Source organism: Cannabis sativa, chromosome 8 (assembly GCF_029168945.1).
Source record: "Cannabis sativa cultivar Pink pepper isolate KNU-18-1 chromosome 8, ASM2916894v1, whole genome shotgun sequence".
Taxonomy (NCBI): domain Eukaryota; kingdom Viridiplantae; phylum Streptophyta; class Magnoliopsida; order Rosales; family Cannabaceae; genus Cannabis; species Cannabis sativa.
In genome coordinates, this window is record NC_083608.1 from 48,523,195 (window position 1) to 48,534,365 (window position 11,171).

General features: G+C 33.1%; 2 protein-coding genes across 6 annotated transcripts; one reads left to right on the forward strand and one right to left on the reverse strand.

The window, feature by feature from the left end:
- The first annotated feature begins 2,890 nt into the window (after positions 1-2,890).
- Positions 2,891-5,790, forward strand: LOC115699523 (xyloglucan glycosyltransferase 4). Its single transcript, XM_030626981.2, has 4 exons — positions 2,891-3,885; positions 3,971-4,279; positions 4,373-4,777; positions 4,883-5,790. Exons 1-4 carry the CDS (start codon positions 3,244-3,246, stop codon positions 5,528-5,530), a joined length of 2,004 nt encoding a protein of 667 aa, XP_030482841.2. The 5' UTR covers positions 2,891-3,243; the 3' UTR covers positions 5,531-5,790.
- On the reverse strand, positions 5,286-9,896 carry LOC115699529 (protein NDR1). 5 transcript variants are annotated; one of them, XM_030626992.2, is made up of 3 exons: positions 9,175-9,896; positions 7,204-7,320; positions 5,286-7,101 (listed from the first exon to the last, which is right to left on the reverse strand). In XM_030626992.2, the coding sequence occupies exons 1-3, from the start codon at positions 9,775-9,777 to the stop codon at positions 7,087-7,089; spliced, it is 735 nt and encodes a 244-aa protein (XP_030482852.2). In that variant the 5' UTR covers positions 9,778-9,896; the 3' UTR covers positions 5,286-7,086. The 5 variants fall into 5 exon arrangements, 4 of the variants coding, with proteins under 4 accessions (XP_030482852.2, XP_030482851.2, XP_060958166.1 ...); XM_030626991.2 differs by having other exon boundaries at positions 5,286-7,108; XR_009683928.1 differs by lacking the exon at positions 5,286-7,101 and adding an exon at positions 7,502-7,594 and having other exon boundaries at positions 7,212-7,320; positions 9,175-9,894.
- Between the last annotated feature and the right edge of the window lie 1,275 nt (positions 9,897-11,171).

Below are 11,171 nucleotides of genomic sequence, written 5' to 3' on the forward strand. Positions count from 1 at the left end.
CTTTTCTCATTTCTCTTCTGACTAATACTATTCCTTCTTATCCAATGTCCATAATCAATACCCTTTTGAGCCAATGTAAAAGATAAAACTTGGAATTATTGAAATTTGTACTATTTTGGTTGACAGGTTAAGGGCAGCATGTTTCTTGAAAATTGCAGATATATAAAACAAGAGACTAACTATCCAATATAGTGGAATAATATGTATATATAATGGTAAAACTAAAAAAGCTTTGATTTTTGGTTACACCAAAATGAGAAGTAGTATGTGAATAAAATTGAAGTAGCCTTATTATTCTAAAAGGTCACTTTCATGACAGCCATGTTCTGGTGTCTTGTAATCATAGGAAGATAAAAACGTTTTCCCTTCTACCTGGACACATTTAATTCACAGACACAAACATTAAAGTGTTTAGAACATAAAACCAATTTTTTAATGTTGCTATACATCTGTATCATTATATAGATGCACTAGTATATATATTACCCTGAACCCACACAGAAGTTTCTTTCTTCTAATGAATTGTTTATAGTTTAGTGAAAATGTATACTCTTTTGCTGTAAAAAAATAACTGAAATAACTGACTCAACTATTCAGGGCTTCTACATTTATTGAACTTCCACACATTAAGGGCTTAAGATTGTTTAAGTTTGACCACATAGTCTTTCTCTTTCTCTCTCTCTCTCTCTCTCTCTTCATAATAAGTGGTCTTTAATTTGGTTTGGTTTTTCAAGGAAAAGGAGTGAAAACAACTCAAATTTGCAAATTACATGCATAAATGTTAACCTTAAGATTTCAGAATCTTAATTCTCAGTAGTGATAGTGAGTGAGTGAGTGAATGAATCATATCAAGAAAGATTGTATAAAGTGTGTATATATATATATATAAATATTAGTAGGTGCATATTCTAAGATCATAAATGTTGTCACAAGAAAAATAAATATTAGTATTTTTTTAAGAAAATAATGGTGAGATTTCAATAAGTGGAGAAGAGAAGATTTTCCCGGGTAGTATGTGATTATGGTCACGGAGATATGCATGCTTGCTCAACTAAACCAATAATGGTGTCTTACATACTTATTAGTGTGGAACTGTCAACATGGCTTACATGGACCCATTTTTGTCAGATCTATCTCTTTATAGTCTTTTGTATTAAATTTGAGTTAAATTTATGATCTAGTTTTTTTGTTTTTCATGTAAAAAAAAAGTACCCTTCTTTACATGTAAGAATAATAACCAATAAATAAAGGATAAAATTGATTATGTTGGTTGTGGAAGGTAAAGTCTAAATATAGCAATTGTAATATCGAGTGAAATTAAATATAATTTAATATAATAATTTTGTTAATTAATCGTAATATGTCACCTAAGTGCTAAGTATTACTGGTGTCCAATAAGAGAAATACTAAAAGGTACTAGTATTACTTAGTACCCTTTAACTTATCATATTATTTTTGATATAATTAAGAGTTAATTAGATTTAATATAATTTAATGTATTAATTTTTATAAAATATCACTAACTAATCGAAAAACACAAATTCTAAATGATGCCAGATACCAGTGATACCTTATAGTAATGTGGAACCAAAAAATACCCTTTAAAAAAATTGATTGGCATGGATGTAAAAAAATGATTTGTGGTTTTAGAGTTAAAGAAAAGGAATATACCCAGAAGAAGCAGAAGGTGTAAAAAGGAATAATTAGGATTAAAGATAATAGTAGTAGCTACCATAACTACTCTTCTTTAATGATGTTTCAAGCTAAAATTAAATTTTCTTTTGATAATTAATAATATGGGCTTTGTTTGACTCTGCTTATATTTATATCTTAAGTTAAGAAAAATGACTTAAATAATAAGTTTCAGTGCAGTTTTTTCATATCAATATCTTGATATATAATGATACATTACAGATTGATGGTCAGACTCAGAGTACAGAAAAATTAAATATTTATTATCAGAATATAATAACATGCTTTGTCTGGAAATATTGTATGGTCACTCTCTTCTCTTTTATACATTCTTAGAAAGTTTTGGTATCCACAAACTTCAAATACCAAGTGTTTGGCTATTAGTGTAAAAAAGACACAATCTTCTATTTTATTTTATTTTTCTTTTCTTCTTGGTAAAAATATTTATATATATTATTAAAAAATGGAACCAGCTAGATATTGTCATTCTATTGAATATTTTCAAATGCTTAAAAATCTTTCAAGGTGACAGCTAAAATAAAAAAATATCTATATATATTTTTTAAAATAAATGTATATAAAAGAAGTAGATCTCATTTAAGTTAATGGGAAATTATATTATGAAAAAAGGAATTAGTCTAGTTTAACCCATAATGATGATAAAGAGGGAAAAAAAAAACCATTGATGTAATGCATGGTGCCCAAAATAGCAGACAAGAAGTACATTTTGTGGGGTTACTACTTGTAAATTGGCTGTAGTTTAGTTGTATCTTTTTTAAATTTTAACTCAAGATTAGTACGTACTAAATAAAAGTCTAACTCAAACTAATCAAGGTTAAGTTTGTGTCGGGATGCCTTTACTAGTATCGGGTCAGGGTTCGAATTCCACCACTATCTTTCACTGGCAGAGATTGTGTTTGATTCTTTGGAAGGCTAGCTTGCTGTGACAGTGCCATTCTTAATGAGATGAGAACCCTTGAAGTGCATACCGATAACTCATAAGACCCTTATAATTAACACGTAGTTCCAGTATTGTCAAAACTATCAAAGGGATTAGGAAAGGATTTGCACCAAGTGGTCCCCATTATTTGAAAGAAAAAGGTTAAGTTTGTACAGCTTTAAAGTTGATTATTCCACTTGATTATTGGATCATTAAGAAAGGTATAATAAGTTTGATCAAAAATAAGAAAGGTATAATAATAGAACTAAACTTACCACACATGAAAAAGTGTTACCAAAAGTAACACTCTTCTCTTCTCCTTTATTTATAGTTGATAGGAAAGTTAGGAGAGTGTGAGTTCAAGCTCTCTCTCTCTCTCAGTTTGACTTAGATTCCCAATTCTCAAACTTCACTCAAAGATCTAGATTTCATAAGAAATTATATAAAATTTGACCCCCTTTGAGTAGTACTTTCTCTCATTCTAACAACAATGGCATACAAATCTCAGAGCTGAGTGTTCTGCTCACTCCACTACTTCTTCAGTCTCAGGTCATTTTTCTGATCTGGGTGTTGATTTTTCTTACTATTTCTTCAAGTGGATTCTCTCTCAAATGGCTCCAAATAATACAGTTGTAGTGACAGTTGAGAAACCTATGAAGTCTGTGTTAGGAGTGACTGGTATGGAATCATCTTTGTTTCTTGAGAAGCAAAAAGCAGTTAGTCCAAAGCAACTCACATGGGTTTTTCTTCTCAAAGTTCAAAGAACTCTAGCTTGTCTTTCATGGATGACCATGGCTTCTAAGACCATGTTTGTTGCAGCCAAGAAAAGGATTGCTTTGTCTGACTTAAATAATGATGATGAGCCTAAAACCAGAGGAAAGCTCTACAGATTCATCAAAGCTTTTCTTGCTTTGTCAATTGTTGCTTTGGTTATTGAATTAGTTGCTCATTTCAAGAGCTGGAATTTAAATCTGATTCAACCATGGGAAGTTCAAGGTCTTGTGCAATGGACTTATATGGCATGGCTTTCATTCAGGGCTGATTATATTGCTCCTGTTGTGATCATGCTCTCAAGATTCTGTACTGTACTATTCTTGATTCAATCTCTTGATCGTTTAGTTTTGTGTTTTGGATGTTTTTGGATCAAGTACAAGAAATTAAAGCCTACAATAGAGCCAAATGTTTATGACACTGAGGACCCTGCAAGTTTCCCAAAAGTCCTTGTTCAGATTCCAATGTGCAATGAAAGAGAGGTAAGTAAACATACCAAAATGATTTCACTGAATTCAATCTTTGAACTTAATCTCATATTGCTTTGCTTTGTATGAATGTATATAGGTGTATGCACAATCCATTGCAGCAGTTTGTCAGTTGGATTGGCCAAAAGATAGGATTCTAATACAAGTATTAGACGATTCTAGTGATGGAACAGTACAGCTTTTAATCAAAGATGAAGTCTCTTCATGGAGCCAGAAAGGTGTCAATATTGTGTACAGACATAGATTGATTAGAACTGGTTACAAAGCTGGCAACCTTAAATCAGCAATGTCATGTGATTATGTCAAGGACTATGAATTCGTAGCCATTTTCGATGCAGACTTCCAACCCAATTCTGATTTTCTTAAACAAACTGTTCCTCACTTCAAGGTGATTATTCATAAGAAACCCAATTGGAGAAAGTGATTTTTTATGTTTATTAATTTGATCAATTATATAACATGTCCTAAAAAAAATATGCAGGGAAAGCCTGATGTGGGACTTGTTCAAGCTAGGTGGTCTTTCATTAACAAGGATGAGAATTTACTCACAAGGCTACAGAACATCAACCTGTGCTTCCATTTTGAAGTTGAGCAGCAAGTGAATGGTGTGTTTCTCAACTTCTTTGGGTTCAATGGAACTGCAGGAGTTTGGAGAATTAAGGCCTTAGAAGAATCAGGTGGTTGGCTTGAGAGGACAACCGTTGAAGACATGGATATCGCGGTTCGAGCTCATCTTAATGGATGGAAATTTGTCTTCCTTAATGATGTCAAAGTAATATGTGAAGTTCCAGAGTCTTATGAAGCTTACAAGAAACAGCAGCATAGATGGCATTCGGGTCCAATGCAGCTCTTCAGATTATGCCTTCCTTCCATCATAACTTCCAAGGTTCTTAACCTCATCATATTTTTCTTCCACACTGATACCTGTGATAATGATTCTCAATTGTAAATATTGATGAAAAAATACTTATTGATTTTTATTTTTGTGCAGATATCAATGTGGAAGAAGGCCAACTTGATATTCCTATTCTTTCTTCTAAGGAAGCTAATTCTACCCTTTTACTCATTCACATTGTTCTGTATCATTCTCCCATTAACCATGTTCATCCCTGAAGCTGAATTACCTCTTTGGGTAATCTGTTATGTCCCCATTTTCATGTCATTTCTCAACATTCTACCAGCACCTAAATCATTCCCTTTCTTGGTCCCATACCTTCTGTTTGAGAACACAATGTCAGTGACAAAGTTCAATGCCATGGTATCAGGCCTATTTCAACTCGGGAGCGCCTACGAATGGGTGGTTACAAAGAAGACAGGAAGATCATCTGAATCAGACTTGTTGGCACTTGCAGAAAGGGAATCAAAATCTTCCAATGAAGAAAAGATTTTTAGGAGATATTCAGAATCCGGTTTAGAACTTCTAAGTAAACTCAAAGAACAAGAAGTTAAAATTGAAGTGCCTTCCAAGAACAAGACCAACAAACTTTACAAGAAGGAACTTGTTCTTGCTTTTCTTTTACTCACTGCCTCAGCTAGAAGCCTATTATCTGCTCATGGAGTCCATTTTTACTTCTTGCTTTTTCAGGGATTATCTTTTCTTGTTATGGGATTGGACTTGATAGGTGAACAGATTAGCTAATATGATCATAGAGTGGGAATTTGTTTATCTTGGTTTTTTTTTTTTTTTTTTGACAGTTATATATGTTGAACTTATAGACACTTTGTCCAGTTCTTTTGCTGCTTAATGAGCTTGAACTGAACTAGATTTTATTACAAGTTGAAACCCTTTTACAACTTGGATATTGTAAGGACATGATAAGAGTTGTGAACTAAGTTTAATATTGTACAATGTTATATCAAAATAATAATAAGAAAAAAAAAATAGCACTTATTCTTTCATTTTTTTTTTGTCTCTCATTATCAATATTCATACATGTTTATTTATATTTATGTAAGGGGTTAATTTCCCCCATAGAGGGTAAAATGCAAAATCAATAAGGAATGAATAATAAAAATTTACATGAAAAATCAAAAAAGTAATTTTTATTATATAACTTTTATACTTCTTTTTATTTTATTTACTAAAATACCTCTTGCATACACAACTCTCCAACTATTTTCCAATATTTTATATGCATGTCCTCCATTTTATTTTCAAATTTCATTTTAATTTTTCATTTCAATTTCATTTTGAATTATTTCTCCATGATTAAAATCAATTTTCTCTCCAAAAAATTGCCCCCACGTTCTCCAACTTTCATTGAAGCTCCACCCAATGATTTCTCCTTCTGCTTTTTTTCTTCTTCCAAATTTTATGTAAATAATTGTGACCTAAGAAGCTCATTTACAAAAATTCTAAACCTGCAACAGTGAGTGTTAAATCGTTGTTGAATAAAGGGATAAAAAAACTGACTATAGTTGAAGATAACGACTCTAATAAAAATTTTATTGAACCAACAACAAAACTCATCGTGGTCCTTTGAAGAAAAAATTACCACAAGTCCCAAATAAACATCATCAAATTCAAATTTCCAATAGATGTTGGAAAGGAATTGAGGGCTCCAAATTAGTAGATGTTAATTATTCTTTCCTCCAATTTTGTACATGTTTTTGACAAATTTACCAAAAAATCAAGTTTGGAATTTTCCAAATCAACAAATATCCAAAGTATCACAAGAACCTGTAATTGATAATTATTGGTTTCACTAAATACAAAACTGCAAATAGACCAAATTAAGCAAGTTCACCAAACTCCATCATTTATGAAATTGGTTCAGTTATTTATAATTATAACTAAAGAAATACACTAAGAACAACTCTGAATTACTTCAAGCTAAATGTTACAATGAACTACTACAGAAATTTTGCATTCCAAAAATTCTTTCTTTACACATTGACAAAATTTGGCCATTGGAATTAATAAGAATAATCTTAAAACAGAACGGAAAAAAAAAAAAAAAAAAACCCTCACTAAATACCAAGCAATATAGAGATAAACAAATTGAGTAAAATCCCAACCTGTAAAGAACACCACCCAATTCTTGTTCCTTTGTTGGAGAGCTTAATACTCTTCTTGGGCTTTCCTCCTTTGAGACCCAAGTCAGTGACTTTCACATATGCCAATGTATATGTACTATACCAGTTGTGACTTGTATCAAAGTATCAAGCACCCGGGGTGAGTCTATATAACAATTTTCACTCACTTGAACACTGCATTCTAATGAAATATTTATCATGGCATTCTTCCTGTTTATATTCAAAGCATATCTACTCTTTTAATTGAAAACATGAATATGATTGTGATGTACTAACCTGAATATGATCAAAAACATGAAGATGATTGTGATGTATTTTCGGTGGTTGACATTTGGACGAGGCAGGACTTGCAGGCGCACAGCATTTTGTTTGCTTTTCCTCATCTGGCAAGATCTAAGAGCAGAGAGAAGCCGTGTATCTTTAAAAATTTTGATCAAGTTATACACTTTCTCTGGTCCAATACATATCATCAAATTTTATTTATTCTTTATACATGAATTTCAGTCAAAGGAGAACAAAATATACATAAAAAGAAGGAATGGAGGATTTTGTTGAGAGTTAGAAAAATACACACTTGTATTTTTCAATTGTGATATAGTATCGAGCTGATTTCTTTTTATTTTGGCTTACTCTTCCACCCCTCTTGAACATAGACAACACCTCAATGCTGCAAAAATTAATTAAGCCTTAGGTCCAACTCCTTCACTGGGATCATTCCACCCCTGTTGCAATGCATTTGGAAATTTGGCCAGAAATTTTGTTGTGTGACAGATCCGATATGTGAAAAGTTGAAAGGCTACACAGTTGTGGAATGATCCCAGTGAAGGAGTTGGACCTAAGGCTTAAAATCAACAAAGAGCTCATATATTTTTCTCCTAGCCAAGTTGGAATTTCTCCAAAAACACTTATTCTCACTTAGATCAAGACTAACTAAAATCACTGCAGTTTTTTAAGGAAGATGGAATTTCACCTAAGAAGTTATTCTTTGACAATACCAAAAATCTGATATTACTAAGGAAACCTATTGAACTGGGGATTGTACCAAAAAGACTGTTATTTGACACATCTACTATGTACAAGAATGATATCATTCCGAAAATCAGTAATTTCATCAGAGTTAATTATTTGAGATTACCAAGGTTGTCAATACTGTTAGCTTACTGATGGACCTGGCAATGGTTCCTGTGATAGTTTCTGGAGATGTCTCAATCTGAGAGAAAGGGCATCACTTCACCTATATTTGGAAGAATTGGACCAAAAAAATGATTATCCCTCAACTACAATATGGTAATATTGGATGACCATAAGGGTATGGGACCCTCATAAAGGTTTGAGCTCAAGTCAACGGTGGAAGGATTGTTGAAGCTTAAAACAATAAGCAACATCTAATTTGTCTAGTTGCAAATTGAGTTGCCAAAAACAATCTGGATTGACCCCTGAAATACTAGCATTATTGAGTACCACTTTTTTTTTTTGATTAAATATTGAGTAACCACTTTGGTTGACTTGTTTTGACTTTTAAACCATGGTGGAACAAGACCTAATTGACTATATCTAATTTCACTATTTGTGTTCTGAGCTGATATTGAAGATCATCAAATTTTTAGCTCACTCAAGCTTGAAAGCTTTACCAAATGGACTTCTGTTATGGCACCTTCAAAATTGTTCTCCTTTATTTCTAACACAACCAATGTTGACAAGTGTCCCAGATTTGTTGGAATGTTGCCACCCAATTGATTATTTGACAGGTAATTTATTTCTCACTTGATAAATTTCCAATGGATGCTGGAAAGAAATTGAGGAATCCAACTTTGCAGATGTTAACTTACCAAAAAACAAGTTTGGAATTTTCCAAATCTAGAAATATCCAAAGTATCACAAGAAACTGTAACTGATAATTATTGGTTTCACTAAATCCAAAAACTGCAAATAGACCAAATTAAGCAAGTGCACCAAACTCCATTTCTAAAATTGGTTCAGTTATATATAATTATAACTAAATAAATACACTAAGAACACAACTCTGAATTACTTAAAGCTAATTGTAACAACAATGACCTACAACAGAAATCAAGTACAAATCACTCACCTAATTTGGAATTCCAAGATTCTTCCTTTACACATTGACAAAATTTCTCCATTGAAATTAAAAAAGAATAATCTTGAAACAGACAAAAAAGAAAGAAAAAAAAAAGCTCACTAAATACCAAGCATTATACAGATGAACAAATTGAGTAAAATCCCAACCTGTAAAGAACACCACCCAATTCTTGTTCCTTTGTTGGAGAGCTTAATACCCTTCTTGGGCTTTCCTTCTTTGAGACCCAAGTCAGTGACTTTCACATATGCCCCAACAATCAACTTGTGCCTCTTGGTTTTCCACGCCATAATCTTAAACCTCACAGCCGTAGCCAAATCCAACCTGAATGTCACATTCTTATCAATCGAAACAACTCTCCTAACCTCAGTCCAGTTAAATCCCTCAGTAGAGAAATTCACTGGTTTAGTGGCCTTTTTCTTGTGACCCTGATAAAAAGCAGGGATTGTAGTCTCGTCTATGAGGGTTCTCTTATGAGGGTCAGTGGTGTTGGGAACGTAAGAGAGGTTGAGAGAAACGGCGTCGTAGTAAATACCCTTGTCTTTGTTGCCATTGTCGAGCCTCATGTGGATGTAAATGGTGGTGTTTTTGGTATCTTTTAAGGTCATGTTGAGTGTTGGTATGTAGATGTCTTTAATTGAACAAGAAGGGTTTGATGTGCGTAGACTTAACCACATGAACAGAGCAGTAAGACCCATCGTAAATATGAAGCTGAAGCAGCAACGGCAGCAGCTTCCGTTTTGGGAATCCATGTTTTCCGGTGAATTTGTCTATGGGTTTTTGTTTCAGGTGGGATGAGCTCAAATCTAAGAAATGGTTGAATGAGAAGACTTGTGCTGCTTTTTGGTGTTGACCCATTTAGAGACTATATATGATTATATTCCATTCTTTCCCATTATTAATTAAAGTCTTCAAAAGATCTATGGAATCTATTCTCTTTTTTCTTAAAAATATTTTTTTTTTTTAAAAAAAAAATATAAAACGTACATATATAGAAATTAGACCTCACGGTCATTTACACAAAATATTATTTGTGATAGAAGAAACACTCGACCTACCATATCGGTTGTCAGTGAACGTCCACTTGACCATATTATAGGCCATAAAATTACAATTTCTGCTTACAAAATAAAAATTACAACTATCAATAAATCGAGAGACTCTTAAACAAAATTTAGAGTAGTTCTCAATTTTTCAGCGGAAGTCTCGATCGTTAAGCGAGTTGATAACCACTTTAGAATCACTCTTTATAATAATAAACTTCCAGCCTTCCTCTTTAGCAACTTCCAATGCTACACAACAAGCAGTCGCTTCACCACATAGCGCATCAGAGAACTCCAATCTAGACGAATGAGCCCCACACACCACTCCCAGATGGTTTCTTGCCACAATAGCTAAACACATGCTATCCATTCCTACTTTAACATCACAGTTTAATTTTACCAACCTAAGAGGAGGAGGACTCCAACAAACATCCAAACACAGGGAAGGAGCGAAAATAAGAGAAGCAATGTAATTTGCATAAGATTTATAAATATAGTCAACGCACTGAAAAATATTGGACAGACTTCTATTGTGTACCTTATCATTCCGTGTTTGCCAAATGGTGTCGATCACAATCGAAGCATAAAGAAAAATTTCATCTGTATTAATGCCCAGTTTTCCAAGCCCCCAAATGAACTTGATCCAGTCTCATAGACGAATACCAAAATCAGATCTTGGAAAATTCCCCCACGGGGACGCTTTCCACAAATGAAAGGCTCAATTATATGTGAAAAATAAGTGTTCCAATGTTTCCTCACTACCTCCACATAAAGGGCAGGATACATCTTCAATATGGAATCGCTTAGAAAGAATAGCACGAACAGGGAGAGCCTTAGAGAGAATGCTCCATCACATCATCTTATGTCGTTCCAAAATATTATTATTTCACAATTTGTTCCAAAGAGAAGGAGCTACATCGTACTGCAGCGCCCTATCAAAAGCTTGTATTAGATAAGCAGATTTACACGAGAATCGGTCATTACTCTCCTTTGTCTAGATTCATCTATCCGTACCATGACCTGAGGGTTTCCCCCCTTTCAAGATGGTTGAAACGGAATCTTTCTCAAACAAATAATTTAATTTATGAATATCCCAATCCCCA